The 21,434-nt window shown below is 39.0% G+C and overlaps 2 protein-coding genes across 9 annotated transcripts in view; one reads left to right on the forward strand and one right to left on the reverse strand.

Moving 5' to 3' along the window:
• Cert1 (ceramide transporter 1) overlaps positions 1-20,582 on the reverse strand; it is a 110,116-nt gene extending 89,534 nt beyond the window's left edge. The window contains exons 1-2 of one of the 2 annotated variants that reach the window (XM_052743514.1): positions 20,177-20,582; positions 14,064-14,198 (exon numbers count right to left, since the gene is read on the reverse strand). In XM_052743514.1, coding sequence (XP_052599474.1) covers positions 14,064-14,198; positions 20,177-20,272 — 231 coding nt within the window. In that variant the 5' untranslated portion in view covers positions 20,273-20,582. The remainder of the gene's footprint in view (positions 1-14,063; positions 14,199-20,176) is intronic. The other variant, XM_052743513.1, reaches the window with a different exon arrangement.
• The window catches only part of Polk (DNA polymerase kappa), a 68,268-nt gene continuing 67,303 nt past the window's right edge, over positions 20,470-21,434 (forward strand). For all 7 annotated transcript variants that reach the window (XR_008219583.1, XM_052743505.1, XM_052743506.1 and 4 more), the window contains exon 1: positions 20,470-21,114. The gene's annotated coding sequence lies outside the window, so the exon portion shown is untranslated. The remainder of the gene's footprint in view (positions 21,115-21,434) is intronic.

A 21,434-nucleotide genomic window follows, 5' to 3' on the forward strand; every position in this document is an offset into this window, starting at 1 on the left:
GCTAGTTAATGACAAGCCTGAGCCATAGGCCAAACAGCTTGTAATTAATATGTGTGTTTATTTGAGAGTGAATGGCTGTGGGACCAGGTGGGACAGAGACTTCTGCCAACAATGTACCCCACAAAAATGCACCAAGTTATGTGTCAATGTATCAAAACAAGCAAGAAAACACTAACATAAGTTGTGAGAGAGACCAGAGAAGGCTTTCAACAAATTAATACCTTAGTGAAGAGCAGAAGGATGGAATGGAATGAGTAAATAGCAAAGAAAACGGAAGTAGAAATCTGTCGCAGTAAAGAGCAAGTCTAACAAGATGCTTGAAGAAATAGCATGATGAGAAATGCAATCCTGAGAGGAAGCCTAGTAAAAGATGAAATTTCAGAGAAAGGCAGTAGTCAAAAGATGCAAGACCTGACAGCATAAGGAAGCCTGGAGCCAGGAGGAGAGAAATTAGTCTCCTTTTTCATTCACTGGCCCTGATATTTAACTTATAAAACTCAGAGAGCAATTCTACCACCTTAAATTACTTGAAGACATTAATAAAGGTTCAAATGAAACAAAATTCTAGGGCTACATAAATGTTCTAAACCAGCGGTTCTCAACCTGTAGGTCACAACCACTTTGGTAAACCCCTATCTCCAAATATATTTACATTATAATTCATAACAGTAGCAAAATTACAGTTATAAAGTAGCAATGAAAATAATCTTATGGTTGGAGTCACCACAACACGAGGAACTGTATTAAAGGGTGGCAGCATTAGGAATGTTGAATATCACTGTTTTAAACAGTCCTTTGTGATATAAAGATTCCTACACACCAGTGCAAATCTAATGAAATCTTCAGACTCCTTCTCAGGTCAAAGTTTTCAAAATTATAAAACTAAACATGTAAGGTTATAAAGAAAACTATTACCTAAAAACACCTAACAAAAACATTCTAATGAGATGCAATATATATACTACTCCATATTAATATATTAATATATAGAGTGGCTAGTAGAAAGAGATACCTGAGATATGTGAAATGTCATGTGATAAGATTGTGGTTGGTGAAAGGGTCATATATATTTATTACCATATTGACTTAATTTCTATCTACATTGAGAAAAAAACAAAATACTAAATTTCACTTCAGAGTTAAAAATGCATTGTACTTTTTCCATGTTTGCAAATTATATGTGGAACTCATCACATTTAAGGACAGTGGTGTAGCTAGAGTTTTCCTGCCTGGCCCACAGTCAGGACAAATCTCTGTCACCCGCCAGTCCCACAGCCACTCAAACCCGACCAAGTAAACACAGAGACTTATATTGGTTACAAACTGTATGGCCGTGGCAGGCTTCTTGCTAACTGTTCTTATAGCTTAAATTAATCCATTTCCATTAATCTATACCTTGCCACATGGCTCGTGGCTTACCGACATCTTTACATGCTGTTTGTCATCATGGCGGCTGGCAGTGTCTCCCTGACTCAGCCTTCCACTTCCCAGCTCTATTCTCCTCCTTGTCCCACCTATACTTCCTGCCTGACCACGGGCCAATCAGTGATTTATTCATTGACCAATCAGCAACACATATGACATACAGACCATCCCACAGTACAGTGGTTTATGATTACCTGTTCAAATTAAACAGCAATCTGCTATATCAAAGCATATTTCCTATTATGAAAAAAAATTGTAGCAAGGAAATTAATATAAATACACAACTTTGATATGCTTTATTCTGCCTAACACTTATTCGGGCCAAAAATAACTATTCAGCATCTACCACCTTGCTAAGCAATTTTGAATAAGATCTGCTACTTCTTAAAATCAAATCCATAAGAGAACTATAAGAGCTTGCTATTATGATTCAACTTGAAGCAGAATGCTAGGCATTGTGGTTCTCAAGATCAGATATGACACCCCTTATAATACAATCAATAAAGGTTGCTTTAAAAAATATGACTCAAGAGTCCCTATGATACAGCTTTGCAACAATAAGGCTACTGTGTAGTTTTCCTGGTCCTGTTCCGCTCCTGCGACCCATGGTTCACAGGCGCTCAGACCCAAGTAAACACACACAGGCTTATATTACTTAAAACTGTTCGGCCATTAGCTCAGGCCTATCACTGACTAGCTCTTACACTTTAACTCAGCCAATTTCTGTTAATGTGTGCCATTACATCCTGCTCCCTGGATGGTGGACTGGCGTCTCCTGAGTCAGCCTTCCTCTTCCCAGAATTCTCCTTGTCTCTTATCCTGCCTATACTTCCTGCCTGGCTACTGGCCAATCAGCATTTTATTTATCAACCAATCAGAGCAACATAGATTCATAGCATACAGAACATCCCACAGCACTACTGTAGTAATAAAGAACTTGCCAGAACTTATTTGATAATAATTATTTCATCATAGATATTTTGATGACTTTAACTGAGTCTCTAAAACAAATTCTTTCTGAAGTAGTTTTCTAAATATTAAAAAAAACCTTGAAATTATTTATCATTCAAAAATGATTTATTGACTTTCAATTTTATGTATGAGTATTTTGTGTGCCTGATGCCTCTCAGAAGAGGGCATCAGATGCACTGGGACTGGAGTTACAGAAGGTTTGAGCCACCATGAGGGTGCTGGGAATTGAACTCAGGTACTCCAGGAGAGCAGTCAGTGCCACACTGTCTCTCCACCCCCTATTTAAAATGTACTATTTTTTTTATTTTTAAATTAGTTTACAAAGTAGTAGGTTTCTTTGTGGCATTTTCATAATACTTAGTTTTGGTTTCCTTCCCCCAAGACCCTGCCATTTATTACTGATTAAACCTTCCTGTACCCAGTATCCCCCTCCTACCCTCATGGTCCATGTGTTCCATTACCCTTCCTCCCATATTTCCACTTCTCAGGGTTCCCTTTCTAGTTTTCTGTTGTCTACACACTTACTCCTACAGAAATAAAAGATGTAAAAACCTAAGATCTACACGTGAGAGAGGCCATGTAATGTTCATCTTTCTAAGCCTGGGTTAATGTCATGTAGAATTTTCCAGCATGTTTCTGCAAATTTCAAACTTTATTTTCCTTTACAGTTGAATAAAGTTTCATTCTGTGTATGTACCACATTTTCATTACCCATTCCTTTGTTGATAGACACATAGATTGATTTCATTTCCTTGCTATTACAAATAGAACAGCAATAAACATGGATAAAATAAGTGTCTCTATAGGAAATGGAGTCCTTTGAATGTATTAATGAACCGGAAGTGGTAGAGCTGGGTCATTCCCAATATGGAAGTTCAATTTTTGGCTTTTTGAGAAACTTCAACACTGATTTCCATAGTGACCACAGCAGTTTTCCTTCCTACCAATGGTGAATAATGGCTCTCCTTTCCCTCCATCCTCACCTGCATGTTTCTTACGTTTTCTTGTGATAGCCATCGTGAAATGAGATAAAAATCTCAAAGTAGTTTTATTTAGTTTCCCTGACAGATAAGGATGCTGAACATAAAATATTTATTAGATATTTGTTTGTCTTGAGAACACTGATTTTAGGTTTTAGATCTTTAAGCCTTTTGAGGGGGGATTGGAATATCTTCTTCCTCCTCTTCAAGTTTTCTGTTCTAGAGTATTCTAGATATAAATACTATTAGATGTACAACAGGCAAAGATTTTCTATCATTCTGTAGGCTGTCTTCTCCCTTGGTTAACTGCGTCATTTGCTGTGAGAGGAGCCTTTTAACTTCATGAGGTGTCATTCTTGATCACTGACTTTATTTCCTGAATGACTGCAGTCCTATTCCTTTATCTTCAAGTGGTTTACTTTCTCATCTACAAACTTTATGAGCGTTTCAGGTCTTATGTTAAGGTCTTTGGTCATATGTAGTTAATTTTTGTGTAGGGTTGAGAGATAAAGATCTAGTTTCACAGACAAACAGTTTTCACAGCATCACTTATTCGAGAGCTGTTTTTCCTCCAGTGAGCATTTTTGGCATCTTTGTTAAACACCAGGTGGCTGTAGCTGTGTGAGTTTATGTCTGAATCTTTTTTATTCTGTTCCACTGAACTATGTTTTTTTTGTTTTATGTGTGTGTGTGCCAATATCATGTTGTGTTTTTGTTACTATAGCTCTGTAATGTAACATGGATCAGGTATGGTAATACTGCCAACCATTCTATTTTGTTGCTCAGGATTTCTTCTGCTTTCTGAGGTCTTTTGTGTTTCCAAATGAGTTTTCATCTTGTTTTACTCCTTTTGCTTTTATATTTGTTCCTTCTGACTGAAGGTCATAAGGATTTTTACTTTCAAATCTAATCGCTTTACTAGCATGTGCCTTGGAATTCATTATGTTGAGTGGATTACTCTGCTGTCACTGTGATGTGAAATAATCAACTTAAACTTACAGTTTCAAGTCTCTGTTCCAGTTAGATTGTTCTCTGAGGTATATGCGAAGAGACACCTTCAACATTCAAGATATAGATGGTGCTGGGTTAATTTCCCCAAGTTCTCTAGCAAGTCTTTTTAACCTAAGTCTTTCCCCATTCCTTCAAAGTTTTCCTGGATTATAACTTTTTTTCCCTTCAAAGTATCTAACAGGAATATTACTCCTTCTTTAGCTGTCTTCCATTCTTACAAATAACTTTATTATCCTTGGCTATTTCCAGTTCTTGAAAGTTCTTGCTAATTTCCATATCCTCAGTGACTATGATTAATTTTACTGGAAATACATACTACTAGTTTTCTTTTGTTTCATGGTTATTTCAGTCAGAGGTGTGAGAAATTTTCTTCACTTAATTTTTAAATTCCTTCCCAATATTATGCACTAGTCCTTTATAATATTTATTTTTGTCTTATTTTTGTAGTCTTATAGGTCCTATCCAAAGGATTCAGTATCTTTGAGGGAGGGGGGTTCTAGAAAGGTTTATATTTAGAAAACTCTCTTTAAATCACATTTACTGCCTCAACAAAAATCGTTATCTTTTATGGTTTTCTGGCCCTTAAAGTGGTTTACAGTTTGAAATCTTTCCTTTAATTATACTCTGATCTACCTGGTGACTATGTTGGGGGATATATTTAGATTATGAATGAATGCATTCAGTCTTTCTGGTAAAACTTCCAACTCTCCCTTTACTAGTGTTCTTTCTATTTCAGAGACACATCATGTTTAATTTTGCTCACAAGGCCTTGCAGCAGAAGCCTGTAGGAGTCTGTTACTATATTAAAATGCAATTATATTGTAGTCTGGCATTATCTGTAATGTTGAAGGTGGTATTTTACATAGAAATTTTATAGATGTTGAGTTATTTTCTTTTTTAAGGAGATAACTTTTGAAAAGCTAGCAACCATTATTTTTAGCTATCCAGAGACTCGTACAAAAAATTTAAGAACTAAAATTTTTTATTTAATATTAAAAATAGTATCTAGTCTCTCACTTTCATTTTCCTGTCTATTTCTATAATCATTTTTACCTTTTAATAGTTAATTTGTAAAACATCCAGCACATTGTTAAGCACACAATAATCATATGGTTCTTGTTTTTTAAAAATCTTATACTAAACAAACATACACAAAGTGAGCAGACCACCTATTGTGGTTCAACAAAAAAGTTATGGCTTAGGAGGGGACTGGAAAGGTGAAAGACATTCCAGATAATGAGAAACTGAATGAACAAAATCAGCAAAGAACGTCAAAATGCCAATTAGAAAAGCAGCCAGGTTGGTAGAGGGGATGTTCTGTTCGTCTACTCTGAACAATCATTGTAATTAACATTTTCCTTTAGTCTGAACATTTTACACCTATTGTTCATTCAGACTGCTGAAGCCAATAACACAGCTAGCAGCTTTTTGTGTAAAGTAGGTGGAGAGGCAGAGAGGGATGTGTGCTGAAAATCCTGCTGTGCAGACTTCCCAGAACCCAAGTAAAGCCAAGTGTGCAGGCATCTACCTGTCAGTAGAAATAGGTGGATCCCTGAAGTTCACTGTCGAGGTAGCCAAACTTTTTTGGGCTTCTGGTTCAGTGAGAGTCTGTCTCCAGGTGTGCTGTCTAGTTTTATGACAGCCTGACAACAGCTAGCGTCATCAGAGAAAAGGGAACCTCAATGGAGAATCTCTCCATAAGCTCGGGCTGTAGACAAGCATGCAGGGTATTTTCTTAGTGATTGATGGGGATGGCCCATCCATTGTGGGTGGTGCCACCCCTGGGCTGCTGGTCCTGGGTTCTATAAGAAAGCAAGAGCAAGCCAGTAAGCAGCACTCCTCCATGGCCTCCTCTTGCCTCCAGGTTCCTGCTCTGTTTGAGTTCCTGTTCTGATTTTCTTCTGTGATAACCTATGATGAGGAAGCATAAGCCTAATTAAACTCTTTCCTCTCCAAATTGCTCTGGTCATGGTGCTTCATCACAGTAATGGTAACCCTAAGACACCAGACAGTAAGGTGCAGAGGATAATACACTTCCTGCTGTGGCCGTAGCATGTGCTCACACAGGCACCTGCATATCTATGTGCGTAACACACACACATACACACAATTAACCAAAACCAACTAGAAAAAATAAGAAATGGTAAATCAAAGAAAGTTAGGAATTGATAGAAACATCAAGGAAGTGTGGAAGAAGAACTGAGAAGTGCATCCGATCCATATACACTGTTCTACTTCTTTGTTTCCCCCAGGAACTGAAGGCCTGTGCTTGCTAGAGAAGTGCTCTACCAGCCAGGTAATCTCCAGTCCTAGTACATTGTATGCATGTTTGAAACTGTTAAATAAAAATTATTTTTAAAACATTTTTAAGGAGGGGAGAGAGAAGAAGAAATTAAAACTTGGGGAAATTCACTAACCTGCTCAAAAGCAGAATTTGGCCATCTGAGACTCAGGTTTGATTTTGGAGCTTATGATATTTCATGTTCTTTATGAATTAACATAAAAATAAAACATGTATGACTTCCAGAAAAACCAAGAAAACAAGACACGTGTTAACTAATGCAAAAGGCAAATGATGATGATCGATCAGACCTTTTGTCTTCAGATGACCTCAACACTAAAATACTTTTAACAGAAGGCATTAGGAGTAAATGTGGTGACTTCTGCTGTCCCTCCAGGTCCCAGCACTGGCTGGTAGCTTAGTGCAGCTCTCAGTCCTCATCAGAGCAACTTCTTTTGTAGTGACCAACTGTCAATACAGAGATTCACAACTGGCTAGAATGCAGGGATTTAAGTGATGGTGAAGTACTCAGTTCTAAGTGCAACATCTAGATCACACCCCTCCTCTGAAGGCTCAGGGGACGGCATGGAAGAGCCAGAGGTTGGGAGGGCTGCCATGAACAGTATCTTCCGAACATGACAGGGCCATCACATTCATGAACAAATGGCAACTGTGGCTGCCTGCACAAGACTTGCCTAAGATCAAGCCAATCAAAGTTAAATGACAGATGGGAGGGGGGCTGGTAAGACCCACCTCTAGCTGAAGAGCTATTGGCAGGGAAGTCAGTTGTTGTTTTTTCCGGAAGTCTGATCCATGGTAGGCTGCCCATGCTTCAGTGGATGACCCTATACTCATGTGCATATGGGCAACACCAACTGGATTCAATGGGTTATTTTTAAAAAGAAGGACATGAAGCTGGGAGAAGGATATGATTGAGGAGGTCCAAGGAGTTAGAGTAAGTGGAGGTGGATATGAACAAAATAAATTGCATACATGCATGAAATTCTCAAACAATATATATTTTAAAAAGTAAAGCTGAAATTTAAAGAGCTGCTTTATAAATATTTAAGTCATGTTCCTGTATGTCCTGACAAAATAAAATGCACCATACAGGCAATTTTCTTATGCTTATGGCGGCATGTGACAAAGTAACATCAAATGGGAAGCGGAAGACTGGGGCTCTCCTTAACTGACACTGTTATGGGTTGTATGATGTCCCCTCAAATTCTTATGTTTACATCCTGTTACTGAGAACTTCAGAATGTGACCTTATTCACAAATATAATTAGTTAGAATGAGGGCACACTGAAGTAGAATAGGTCCCTATTCCTATAAAATATGTGTCCTTTATAGGAGTGCTGTGGGATGGTCTGTATGTCAAATGCTCTGATTGGTCAATAAATAAAACACTGACTGGCCAATGGCCAGGCAGGAAGTATAGGTGGGACTAACAGAGAGGAGAATTGAGAGAACAGGAAGGTGGGAGGAGACACTGCCAGCCGCTGCCATGACAAACAGCATGTGAAGATGCTGGTAAGCCACGAGCCATGTGGCAAGGTATAGATTTATAGAAATGGATTAATTTAAGATATAAGAACAGTTAGCAAGAAGCCTGCCACGGCCATGTAGTTTGTAAGCAATATAAGTCTCTGTATTTACTTGGTTGGGTCTGAGCGGCTGTGGGACTGGCGGGTGACAGAGATTTGTCCTGACTGTGGGCCAGGCAGGAAAACTCAAGCTACATAGGAGGAAAATTTGGACACACAAACACAGAAGGAGAATGTCTTACGAACATGAAAACAGCTAAAAGCCAAGAAGTGCTAATGATTGCTGGCAAACAATCAAAGAAGCACAGAACAGGTTTTCCCTCATAACAGAAAGACTGAACACTCAAAAAGATTTGATTACCCATTCAACACAGAGAAGTTGAGCTGGTGCCTACCTACAGCCTTCACCCCTAATGACCAGTCTTCAAGGTACTAGAAGGTACTTTACATGCTCCCAGAGGAGAAAGGTAAACACCCACCCAGCTACAGACCCTTTGATTTATAATGGTGACCTGCCTGCAGGACATGCTGGTACAACAGTGGCACAAAAGTTGTGGGAGTCACCAACAACTATCTAATTGGATTTAAGGCCCACTCCATGAGATGGGCCATAGATGTAAGAAACAACAACCACAACAACACAACCAAATACTACTGTTCTGCCAAAGCAGCGCAGCAATAAAATGACTCCTAAAAACATTCTGCTATATTCATAGATCAGTGTCTCATTCAACCATCATCAGAAACTTCCTCCTTCAGAAGATGGGAACAAATACAAAGAGCCATAACTGGACAACGTGCAGAGAGTGAGAGACCTTGGAACACTTAGTTCTAAATGGGATGTCTCCATCAAATCTCTCCCCTTCGAGGGCTCAGGTAACTCAGTTGAAGAGGAGAAAAAATTGTAAGAGCCAGAGAGGATGGAGAACACCAAGGAAACAGTGTCTTCCAGACACAACAGGACTGATGCACACATAAACTCCCAGAGACTGTGGCAGCTTGCTTGGGGCCTGCACAAGTCTAAATGTGGGTACCAGCACTGAGAAGGAACACAAGTTCCCTTCCTAAACCCAGAAGCTATCTCTAATTGATTACCTTTCCCAAATGAAAAATTAGCTTTCTCCAATGAGTCTCACTGGGCATAAAAACCACAGCTAAGGTCAGGTACCATGTCCAGCAGCAGATGGCCAACACAAAACAAACCCAGGGATATTTTTGAAGGGTTTCTATCTCATAAAGATTTGTACGGGCACATCTTTACCTTACAGGTCTTTTGCTTATATATTATGGTTCCCAATTTTGTGTTTATATGGGATTTCTGGGTATGTCTGTGTTTTTTATCCTTTTTATTTGGATCTGGGAAAAGTTGGGGGAGGGGAAACTGTAATCAGAATACATTATGTAGAAAATAATCTATTTTCAAACAAAAACAAAACAAAAAAGGAAAAAGAAAAAATTGAGCCCACACTACTCTAAATGTAGCACTTCTAAATTTATTTTCATGGTTCTCAATTTTCAGTGTTTTCTTCCCTTGTTTATCTTCTTTTACATCTTCATTAGCCTCTTCAATTTTCAAATTAAAAAAACTTTCAACTTTATTAATTTGTGTGTAAACATACATGTCATGGCATACAGTGTGGAGGTCAGAGGACAACTGTGTGAAGTTGGGTTTTCTACTTTCTCATTGACTTAGGTTCCAGGGACAAACTCAGGTCATTAGGCTTTTGAAGACAACACCTTTACTCCTTTACCAGCTGAGCCATCTTGTAAGCCCTGACCTCTTTAATGCTGCCCAAATCTTTCAACTTCTCCTCTTATGATTCCAACTGAACAGAGAGCTATTTTGCTTTAATGTTATTTTTATTTCTAGCAGCAAATATTTTCACTATCTTTCAGGTTTCTTTCTGAAAAATCTTAAAACATGAAACTTGTGAATAAGTATTCTTATAACTAATATCTGATGAAAAAATAGGAGTTCCATTCACTTGGTAATTTACAGTTCTAAAGGTTATTTAGTATACAAGTTAAATGTCCACAATGAGAGACTAAAAATTACAGTGACATCAGTTCTGAAGATATTGGCTTCATCATGCCAAAAATCTCTGCATTTCATATAACATCTTCTAATTTCAGTAAATACAAACAAAAACTCCTAAACAAATGAATAGCTCCCTACATCTTTCCTCTTCACAGACATTATTAGTAGTTTAAGGAATTGATTTGTGAAATATTATCAAAGTAATTTTAAATATGATAAAAAAGAAAGCTTATACATGTCAAATGCACATAAGAGTAAAGAAAAATTTGAAAGTCATTTTATAATATATACTAAAACTGGCAATTTCAAGAAGCGTATGAAATAATGGTATTAAAATGCATGGTTGGTTAACTGAGAAAATAATAAGAAGCTACACTGTATCAAAAATCCTAATTGGTCTTAAAATAAAAACCCAGAGCCATTTTTTCCCCCTCTTGGTGTGTTTGTTTTGTTTCTGAGACAGGATCTCACTCTGTAACCTAGGCTAGCCTGGAACTCATCATTAGCCCAAACAAGCCTCAAACTCAGTGACATTTCTCCCTTGGCCAAGTCTCCACAATGGCAGCTTTCCTGAAAGAGCATCACAGCAGGCAGTAGTACTCTTGCATTAAGAGAAAACAAGGGCATAACAGTAAGTTTAATAAGGTATCTGTGTAAATAAAATGAAGACTATAAAAAAATGCTTGTGTAAGCACACAAAGTCTCAGGAAGGAAACCAAAATATACCTTTCCGTGTTTCTTGAATGCAGGAGTAAGAAAAGATAAGCATTTACTTGGTAACTTTTAAATAGCATGAGTAATTTTAATCATGTTCTGTTATTTTTTTTTCAAGAATTTCAAACAAAAAAGTTTAAACACTCCTTAAGCATCTAAGTTTGTTTGTGCATGTGTGTTGTGTGTTTATTTAAAACAGGATCTTGTTCTGTGGTCAAGCTGCATGGAGTTAAGGATATTCCTTGCATCAACCCCCAGTGCATGGATTACAGGTCAGTACCACCATGTCTAGCAACATTTGCTTGACTGCAACACACCTGACAAGTTTTATACCACAGGCTGAGACTTCAACAGTAATTATTAAGTCTTACTAATTGAGAAATTCAACTATCCCTATGTAGTCTATACACAGAAAGTTCTTTTTCAAAAAGTGAAGGTACTGGTTTGTTTGCTTTTTTATCTATATATTCCGAATCTGTCCACCTTAGAAGTAAAACACTGTTTCTTTAAATTATTTCAGCCAGGTATCACAAGGCCAAAGAACAAGATTTTTATATTGATTACTCATTAAAATTAGAATTGTAGTGGATTAGGGTAATAATGGATTAGGCTCCACAACAAAGGTAATAAGTTCACACACTAGATCTACCAACAAATAATATTTTAAAATCATTACAGTAAAAGCACAACTCTTATGTACGCTTAGTGTGGTTTGTGGTCCTAGCTATTCAGAAGACTGAAGCAGGAGGATTCCAAGTTGAAAGCCTACCTGGGTATCTTAGAGACACCCTGTTACTAAATAAAAATGTAAGAGGTCTGGGAAAATAGCTCAATGGTAGAATACTTGAAGCTCTGGGTTCAATCCTCAATATCACACATACACACAAATCAATTTCATAACAGCACCATGTCAACAAATTCATTGTTAATATTTACTCTGTTTTCAGAGAGGAAGTGATAGAGGCAACAGCCCATATTAAAGCTAAAAATAACAATGGACACTTAAATAACAAAGAACATTAATAATTTTTTAAATTAAAGTATCTACTTGTAAATTTCATGCTGAAAAGTTCACTGTATTCATTTCTATTTTGTAATTTCCTTAAAATACATAATAAAAGACCATGAAGCTTAAAGCAAGGAAAGAACTGGAAGTTGAAAACAATCTCAAAAATAAACGCATTTCCTCCTATACTTGTTCACTACACCTGAAGACCAGCTTTACTAATTTCTATATTTTTCACTGTTGCTTAGCCCATTGAATACAGCCACATCTAAATCTCTTGTTCCAGAGTGTTCAAACTGCTTTACTTTCCTACCAACTCCTTTGAGTATGCACATATTCAAAGTTTTGCATACAAATACAACTGTAACAAAAATATCTGCCATGAACTGTTTTTTCTCCCAGCAGATACAATAAATGCGTTTATTACAATTTCTTTATCAAAATGTAGAGCTAGTGGAGTCTATAGTTCAAAACAGGATAACTATATTTAAGTCCACTATGGGAATACTACTGTTTAGGAAACAATACAGATAAAATATAAATCCCCCCATTTTTAATAATCAATAATACTGTAATTAGTTTGCAAAAGAAGGGGACCAGAAAAGGACTATAGAAAGACTCTTCAGTATTATAAAGAACACTTCCATTTATCGTTCTGACCACACAAATATTGACAAAAAGGACAGATACAGTGTCAAAAACTTATTTACCACATAATCATAACCATCAAAATAAATACTGAGTCTTTAATTTCAAAATATTTCTTTAAAATTGTCTCTAGTTGGCAGTAGTAGTTTTATATTAATATTTCCAAACAATTCCTGTTTTACTAATTTGATGTTCAATTAAGATTTTGTTTTCTATCATGAATACACAAGAGGGTAATGTACAGAACATACAAAGATGAAAAAAACACTGCAAGATTTTTCTTTAATGCAAACATAAACAATATGTAAGTCAAATGTAGAGAGTAACAGTAATTCCAAAAGTATCTTTTACTTTTATAAGTAATTTTATCATAAGAAAATTTGACTTTCAAGTGGATCAATAAAATCTGAATTGTTTTTGTCTTAGCATATCTATTTTTAGATTTTAAGCTATTGACTCCCTTAGCTAATCTCCATTTAACTATCCTGCCTTAGCTAATATTTTTTTTTTTTTGCTTTTGATTAAATATGTCTATGGCATGCTGACCACACTCAACCAATAAGCCTTTTTAACGTGTTAGAAAAACACACTTTGATTCCAATAGTTGAGTTAGATGTTTAAAAAGTCAATTATTGGTTTCCAAACCTATCTGCGCCGATTTACTTATTATTTACATTAACATTATTTAAGTCATGGACTACATACAGTATGAAAAGTTGTTTCTATGCAAACTAAGAATGACTAGACAGAAGTGAAGTCCTGTTTTAAAATTAAATGAAGGTGACATAACATTCTAGAAAATCAGAAAATTCTGAAAGCACTTAGTGTTTTTCAAAAGTATTTTCAAAAGTGTTTATTCCAGCCAAGAGTAGTGGCGCATGCCTTTAGTTCCAGCACTCAGAAGGCAGAGGCAGGCAGATCTCTGTGAGTTCGAAACCAGCCTGCTCTACAGAGTGAGTTCCAGGACAGCCAGGGCTACAGAGAGAAACCCTGTCTCGAAAGACCAAAAGGGGGGGAAAAAAGTGTTTATTTCACTTTAGGGCAATTGAACTGCAGACCATGCATAGTATGTAAAAAGTTAACACAGAACTCTAAACTCCATAAAAAAATGGTATAAAATCTGTATGAAAAAGTTGGCAAATGAATGCTTGTTTTGTTAAATAATTTAAATAAGGTTATTTTCCCAATTTAACTTTTTAAATATCCTACGACATTTCCCAATCTCACCAGTTATGAAGTACCCTACTACCTTTTCTTTCCTGAAACACTTAGATTTGTTTGAAAAGCCACCTGAATAAAACCTTTAGGGTTATAGTATGCAGCTGTATGTTCCTGGGCATAGGGCAAGGATTCCACAGCTCTACAATAAGACTGAGAACAGTTCTGATACACACACAGTCAATGCCCGTTGAATACCTACTGAGCAGGGAAAGGTACTTACTGTGATCACAGCCTTGCTAAGACAGATGGATCCCCTGCAGCCATATTCTGTCTCATCTTCAGATTTGTAGTAACTCAAAGTATTATTCTTCAAAACTACCCAACGATCCTGCCACCCATGAATATAGTTTGTCCACTAGGGATGAGAAGAAGAGAAAGGAGGGGAAAAAAATAAAATCAGTATTTTAGAAATTGAGAGTTTCCAAAATTTTAACACAAAACTTTGAAAGCTGTAACAATTACAATAAACAGTAAAAAGATTAAATGATAAAAATTGACATGTTTCTAGTATATAATGACCTTCAGTAATTTTAATAGCTAGGAAATAAAAAATATAATATTTTCTTCTACATTTGTAAAATTCTGCCACTATCTTTCATACTTTCAGCTTCCCTTCTTCATCATCTTTATGGCATTTAAATTGTCCTGATCCCTATATAAAGTAACATGCTCAATAAATAAGTTACATGGTCTCTCTCCTACACCAAATACTGTATAGTCTTCTGAAGAAGTATAAAGCCAATCACCACCAAAATGCTACTCATGTATGTTAGTCCCACATGAAAATCGTATGATGGTCATAATTACATCAAAGAAAAAAATCTACATCATTAATCTTTATTAAGTTTACAGTAGTTTTAACTTTTCCCCTATAGAACTGATGACTGCATATTTAAAATGATTAACTCATTTACAAGTTTCCCTCAAGTTATATTTTTCTAACCCAGAAGAACTAATACAAATATAAAGTTGGATCATTTGAATCACCCATCATGATTTCTATGTTGCTAAGGTACTGATATTCAGAGTAAATATTACAATCAAGAAAATGGCAAAGGTAAGTAATCTAATTTGATGGGAATACTTGATTTTTCATGTTTTTATTTATGTCTGGTGTTTTAACACAAACAATTCTAAAAACAAATTTAAACAGGATTGTTAAACAGTGCATTAGCTCAGGCTCTTTACCCACTGAGAAATCTTTTCTGTTTCTATTTCCTAATTAAACACATTTGAGATTGGTTCCGCTTTTAAGTCTAATCTTCATTACTATAAGCCAGCTCACCCATGCTGACAATTTAACTCACTCTTTTCTAAGGGGTCTCTGGGCACTATTTCCTTATTTCTAACAGCTTGTGACTCAACCAGCACTTAGCTACCCACTTGAAACAAACGATAGTTCCAAACAAAACTGAAATCACCTCCCCTATAAGGTATATTTCCTCCCTATGTTCCTGTTTCCTTGGTTGTATTACTACTTCTGCAGTCATGGAGACTAAAGTTGGCTTACCACCAGATACAAGAACAGAATAGTAAATAGACCCAATTTTGCTACCTGTGCTAGGCAAACTTGGATAGGTTACTTAACTTTTGTTTCTCTGTATGTTGTTTGAATGGCTGAATAGTGAAAATGACTAGCACAGTTATACAGGACACTCAATATCTGACTGATCCTTTTCTCATAGTTTATCACCAAATCTTACTAATCTTTCCTTCATATCAATCAACCTTTAAATTTGACCTCTCTTTCCAGTTTCCAATAATTCCAATCAAATGATCAGCTTCCTAGATTCTTGAGAAGTCTTACCCCTCTTAACCTACTTTTAAGAATAATCTTATTAAGTATACTTGTTAACTTATGCAGTATATTAATGGGACTCCAGCCATGAAACTTACATGGACAATTCCCTATTCTCTATCACATTAAAAGGGCAAACTAGCATTTAAGAACCTCCCAGCTAATCCTAACTTGGTGCCCATTATTATCCTTTTATTAGCTAGTAATTGTGGCTATGTTGTCTTCTATGTGTTTCTTTGTCAATCAAGTCTCTCTTTTAAGAGTTAAGATTACGCCAGGCAGTGGTGGCCCACGCCTTTAATCCCAGCACTCGGGAGGCAGAGTGAGGCGGATCTCTGTGAGTTCGAGGCCAGCCTGGGTTACAGAGTGAGCTCCAGGAAAGGCGCAAAGCTACACAGAGAAACCCTGTCTTGAAAAAAAAACAAAAGAGTTAAGATTACATAAGAAAAGATTAGAACAGTGCCTGGCTTGTCCTATTCACTTCATTTGAGGCATAATTATGTATAGATAAGGAAGCTTAACCATCAACATCTCTCTCTAGATCCCTGCTAAAGTGAAAAGAGGAACTCTAATGACTGTATTTACAATTTGTATTATTTTCTTATAGTGGAGCCAACAAATGGCATAGGCTTCAGGACTCAATAAATGTTTTATTTGCTATTATTACACCAAGAAAGCAGGGTTTTGCATTTTCTCTGCCACTATATTTGTTTCCACTCATCTATTTAATGCAGGCAATGTTGCATGCTAGATATTAAAGGAAAATCAAAGATTCCTTCATATTGCTAAGTTTGGCAATCACAAATTCAACAACAACAAAAAATAAGAGTCAGAACTAAGTTCTGTACAGAATGATATAGCGATTCAATGGAAAGAGACATTGAACATTTATGTAATCAAAGGCTTTATGGAAAGGACAGCATTTGAGATGGACTTAAAGAGCCAAGTATGCTAGCTCATGCCTATAATCCCAGCATTTCAAGGCTCTAGGAGGTGGGTCAAGAGTTAGAGGCCAGTCTGGCCTATACAGCAAAGTTCTATCTCAAAAGAAAGAACTAGAAGTGGTGGCCTACACCTTAAAGCCCAGCATTCAGGAGAGGCAGAGGAATCTCTGTGCGTTTGAGGCTAGCTTGGTCTAAATAGCAAGTTCTAGGACAGCCAAAGCTACATAGACCCTGTCTCAAGCAAGTCAGCATGTGCATGGTGATGGGAGACCCAGAAAAAGTTGGCTAAGATTTCATTTATCCAGGCTTAGTTGCTTCCAAGTGTCAAGGTATGAACCTTTCTCAACATGTTCCATCCTATTTGTCATAACTACATGGAATTACTACTTAACTAGGATTTTTGGAACAGACATGATTAAGAAATATGTTTCATAGGTATTTCTGATTACCATTTAAAAGGGAAAAAACTTTTGGACTGGTATATTTTTGAATCAAATTTTTATCCTCTCAATTCCAGACCCATCCCATTTTATGAAACAAGAAAGAAAACGGGATTACAATTTGGATTTATCTATGTAACTCAACAGGAGAAAAAGAACAGATGTGGAAAACTAGCTCATGTTTAAATTATCAGGTAAATTACAAAGGGTTCAAATTACAAGACACGTACTTTAAGCTTAAAAACATGCATCAACACAGTGTGAGTGTATGTATTCAGTATAAAGTTCCTTTGATGAGGCTGCAGTTATAGGACAGTAGAACACTTGCCTAGCATGCACGATGCCACTAGGTTTGCTCTCTAGCAATGTCCACAACTAAATAAAGCACCTTCTAGAAACAGAAGCTGGCCAGATGGCTCAGACTGTGAAGTACTTGTTATGCATACATGAAGACCTGAGTTTGATCCCTAGCACCTGCATAAGAATGCCAGGCACAGTAGTGACATATGCCTATAACCCCAGGGCTGGGGAGGTGAAGACATGTGGAAAAGGATTGAGAAAGACACTTTACTTTAGATCTCTGGCCTCCAGGCAGGTGTACACATGCATACACACAAACCCATACAAAAATAAAAGTTTCCACTGGGCAGTGGTGCGCACGCCTTTAAGCCCAGCACTCGGAGGCAGAGCCAGGCGGATCTCTGTGAGTTCAAGGCCAGCCTGGTCTATAGAGCGAGATCCAGGAAAGGCACAAAGCTACATAGAGAAACCCTGTCTCGAAACCAAAAAACAAGAGTTTCCATAAAACATTATATATAGCTATAATTATATATATGTATACATATGTGTGTGTGTGTGTGTGTGTGTGTGTGTGTGTGTGTGTGTGTGTATATATATATATATATATATATATATATATAAAATTTTTTGTTTGTTTTCAAGACAGGGTGTCACTATGTAGCTCTGTCTGTCCTAGAACTCATGGTATAGACCAAGCTAGCCTGGAACTCACAGCTATCCACTTGCCTCTGACTCCCAAGTGCTAGGATTAAAGGTGTGCACCACCACCACACTGAACTATATAACCATAAATTCTTAAATTTCAGGAAAATTTTCTTTATAGCTGTTAAAAGTTTTACTCATATTGATTGTATACATACAGAACTGTCAAAATTAAAACAATTCCCCTTTCATGGACATGATCAATATATTCCTACATATTTAAATGCCAAAGAGAGTCATCCTTAAAAAACTGATTTGGGGAGACAGGGCCTTACTATAAAGGTTAAGTTAGTTGGCCTGGAACTTGCACTTCTCCTGCTTCAGCTTCCTGGGTGCTAGGATTACACGAATGTACAATTCTGTCTGCCACCCACGTTCAGGTTCACATTATACTTCATATACTACCCTGTATACAATAGGTCACAGAACATACAACTTTTTTTTCTCATCAGTCATTCCAATCTCTCATTCTGCAAAAAGTGATGATCAAGAAGTCAAAAGTAAGATGGGAGGTGGCGGTGGTGCAACCCTTTAATCCCAGCATTAAGGAGTCAAAGGATTGTGGATCTCTGTGAGTTCAAGGCCAGTCTGGTCTACAGAGTTCCAGGGCAGCCAGAGCTACACAGAGAAACCCTGTCTCAAACAAATAAGCAAACAACAACAACAAATCAAAAGTATAGCTTGTTTCATAAAACATTTGAACGTACTTATATGGCAGTTGCTTCTCATCTAATGAGAAGTAATGAAACTATCAGAATCAGGAGAGACAACCCATTTCATAACCACTTGGAAATGCAAACTTAAGGGTTCAATACAGATTCTTAAATGATAAAGATACATTATATCTAAACAAACACTGGGGAGCTTCACTTTACTGAAAGCATTACATTAAAATTTCAAGAATGATCACAGCATCAAACATAACGTAATTTTCTTCTTTGTAAATAAAACTTAACACTTAGAAGCCTTGCATCTGACATACTTAAGTCTGTCCCAGGCTTTCTCTCTACAGCTAAAGACACTGTAATAGTCTAATCTCAGACAATTCCAGAAATGATGTTCAAGAACACTAGAAGCAGAGTGATTTCTTAATGGCCAATAGCACATGACTTGGTATCTTATGACCAGCTTGTTAAGGGACCAGCCCCAACTCTGGAAGCACTGTTAGCTCTAAGCATTTCTTAAAGTTTAACAGGAAAGGGCAGGGAAGTCAAAAAGGCTGAGTCTTCCCACAACAAAAGTGTAAAATATAACACATCCGTAAACTATTAACAAGATCACTCATTTCCAGCCCTATAAATGCTATCTAGGCTAAAAAAAAAAAAAAAATTGAAAAGAAGCTTTTAAAAGTACAAGGGGAAAAAAAAGAAATGTCTTTCCTCAATACACAAAATACTGTATTACTAAATAATGCTCCTTTCCCTGAACTTTATAAGGGTCAGTCTTCACTCTGACACGTTCCAACTTACTACTAATATTTATTATCCAAGCGTGACAATTCAATAGCTCTTTTCTGAACTTGGATAAGAAGGGGTAAAGTACAAAAGTGCTGCACACACTTTCTACATTCAAGAATCACTCACACTTCAAAGTTTACTATCTCAGATTTCAAGGCCAAACCCAGTCAACTGGCTTGCCTAAACCCGATAGAGCTGAACCCCACCCCACCCCGCCTCAACCTATTCTGGTGGGGACCTCCAAAACAATATTGTTTGAAAGGTCCATTTAGCTGCCCTCGCGTCCAGTACTTCAGACAGACACCACGGTTGCCCAACCCAGATTCCTACACCCCAGACAGCTGCCGCCTTGGGTTCCAAGTTACCAGATGCACCTTGCCTTCCAAACTGGATCGCGGATTAAAGACACGCTTTCCAAGGTCCTCGGCCAAAGCTGGCAAGCTCCTGGGGATTGGGGGTGGCGACGTGGGGGGAGGACGGTCCTAAACACCTCCCATCCCACCCTTGGCCAGGCACTCCTTCCAGGCGGACCTTTCGGGCCCCGCACCCCAAGCACATTCCGCAGCCCCCGCCCCGGGACAGTGGGTGCCTCCAGTCCAGCCCCACCCCAGGTCCCGAGCGAGCGGCTCCCCTCGCCCCGCGGCAGGTGAGTCGTCCTGGCCGCGGGTCCTCGGCCCCCGCGGGCTGCTCACCTTGCTGAGGACCCCGCAGCGCTCTACAGGCGGCCCGGACTCCGTCTCCGGATCCTCCTCCGAGCCCGACGAGTTCCAGCTCTGGTTATCCGACATGGAGGCGCGACAGGCGAGCAGGAGACCGGCCCCCGCTCCGCGAGCTGCGCCAGTGCAGGCGCCCAGTCCCTGGGGTGAAGGGTCGGGGGATGGCACAGCCAAGAGTGCCCGCTCCGGGACGAGCGGGAACAGGAAGAGGGACGAAGGGCGCCCGCCGCGCCGCCGCCGCCGCGCCTGACACCGAGCGGACCGGGGAAGGAGGACGAGCGGCGAAGAAAGCCTGCCCTTCCAGCCGTCAGCCGCCGTGGCCGTGACCCCTGCGCTGCGCCCGGCGCCGCCACCTGAACTCGGCCCCCGAGGTGCCAACCTCAGTCAGGGAGGGAGGAGGGGAGGAAGACGGGAAGAGCCAAGCCAACGGCAGAGACCCAGGTCCGCTCACACCTCCGCTACCGCCGCCATCTTCCTGCCGGGCCCACTATTTACCCTCCCTCCCCTCGCCGCTCCCTCCCCCTCCGTCCTCCCATCCTCCCTCCACCCCGCCCCGGGCCCCTCCCGGCGGCTCACGACGCTCCCTACCTCCGGCCCTCCCGGGTGACGACGGGTAGGGAAGGAGGCGGAGCGGGGAGAGGACAGAGCTTGACAGGGAAGCCGCTGCGCTGCATTCTGGGAAGGCTGCCGCTGGGTCCGCCGCGCAGCCTCCTGGGAGTTGTAGTCTCAATCCTAGGCAACTGGTGGGTGTCCCGGGGTGCGCGGAAGGCTGGTTGCCTGGGGGAACCTTCAGAGGGCCAGTGGGCTGCTTTTGACAGTTGTGTGGCCCTTCGGTCTAGCTGGGCTTCTGAGTCTGCCTTCCGTGTTTATGACGATCCCTCGGTCCCTACGAACCAGGACGTGAGAAGCCTCAGGTGAGGATGTCGGGTTGTGCGTAGCTGCTTTCCGGAAACCCCGGGAACATCTTTGCGACTTGCCTGGACAAGCATGTCAGGGGCTTGGCCGCTTCGCTATGGGCTGGAGGTCACAAACTGGAGATTTTTTCTCTCTAAAGCCGCCACTGCTAAACCCGAAGGACTACTGTCTGTGTCTTTAGGAATTAGACTTCATACTTGAGGTTTACTGCTTGCTGTTGAAGGAAGAATTCCTTCAGATTATTTTCGTAAGCGTTTTGCATTTTTACATTTATAGAATTTTTATTTTGTGGAAAGTAATGCTGAGGTTGTCAGAGAAC

Source organism: Peromyscus californicus, unplaced genomic scaffold (genome assembly GCF_007827085.1).
Source record: "Peromyscus californicus insignis strain IS unplaced genomic scaffold, ASM782708v3 Scaffold_18__1_contigs__length_77618521, whole genome shotgun sequence".
Lineage (NCBI taxonomy): Eukaryota > Metazoa > Chordata > Mammalia > Rodentia > Cricetidae > Peromyscus > Peromyscus californicus.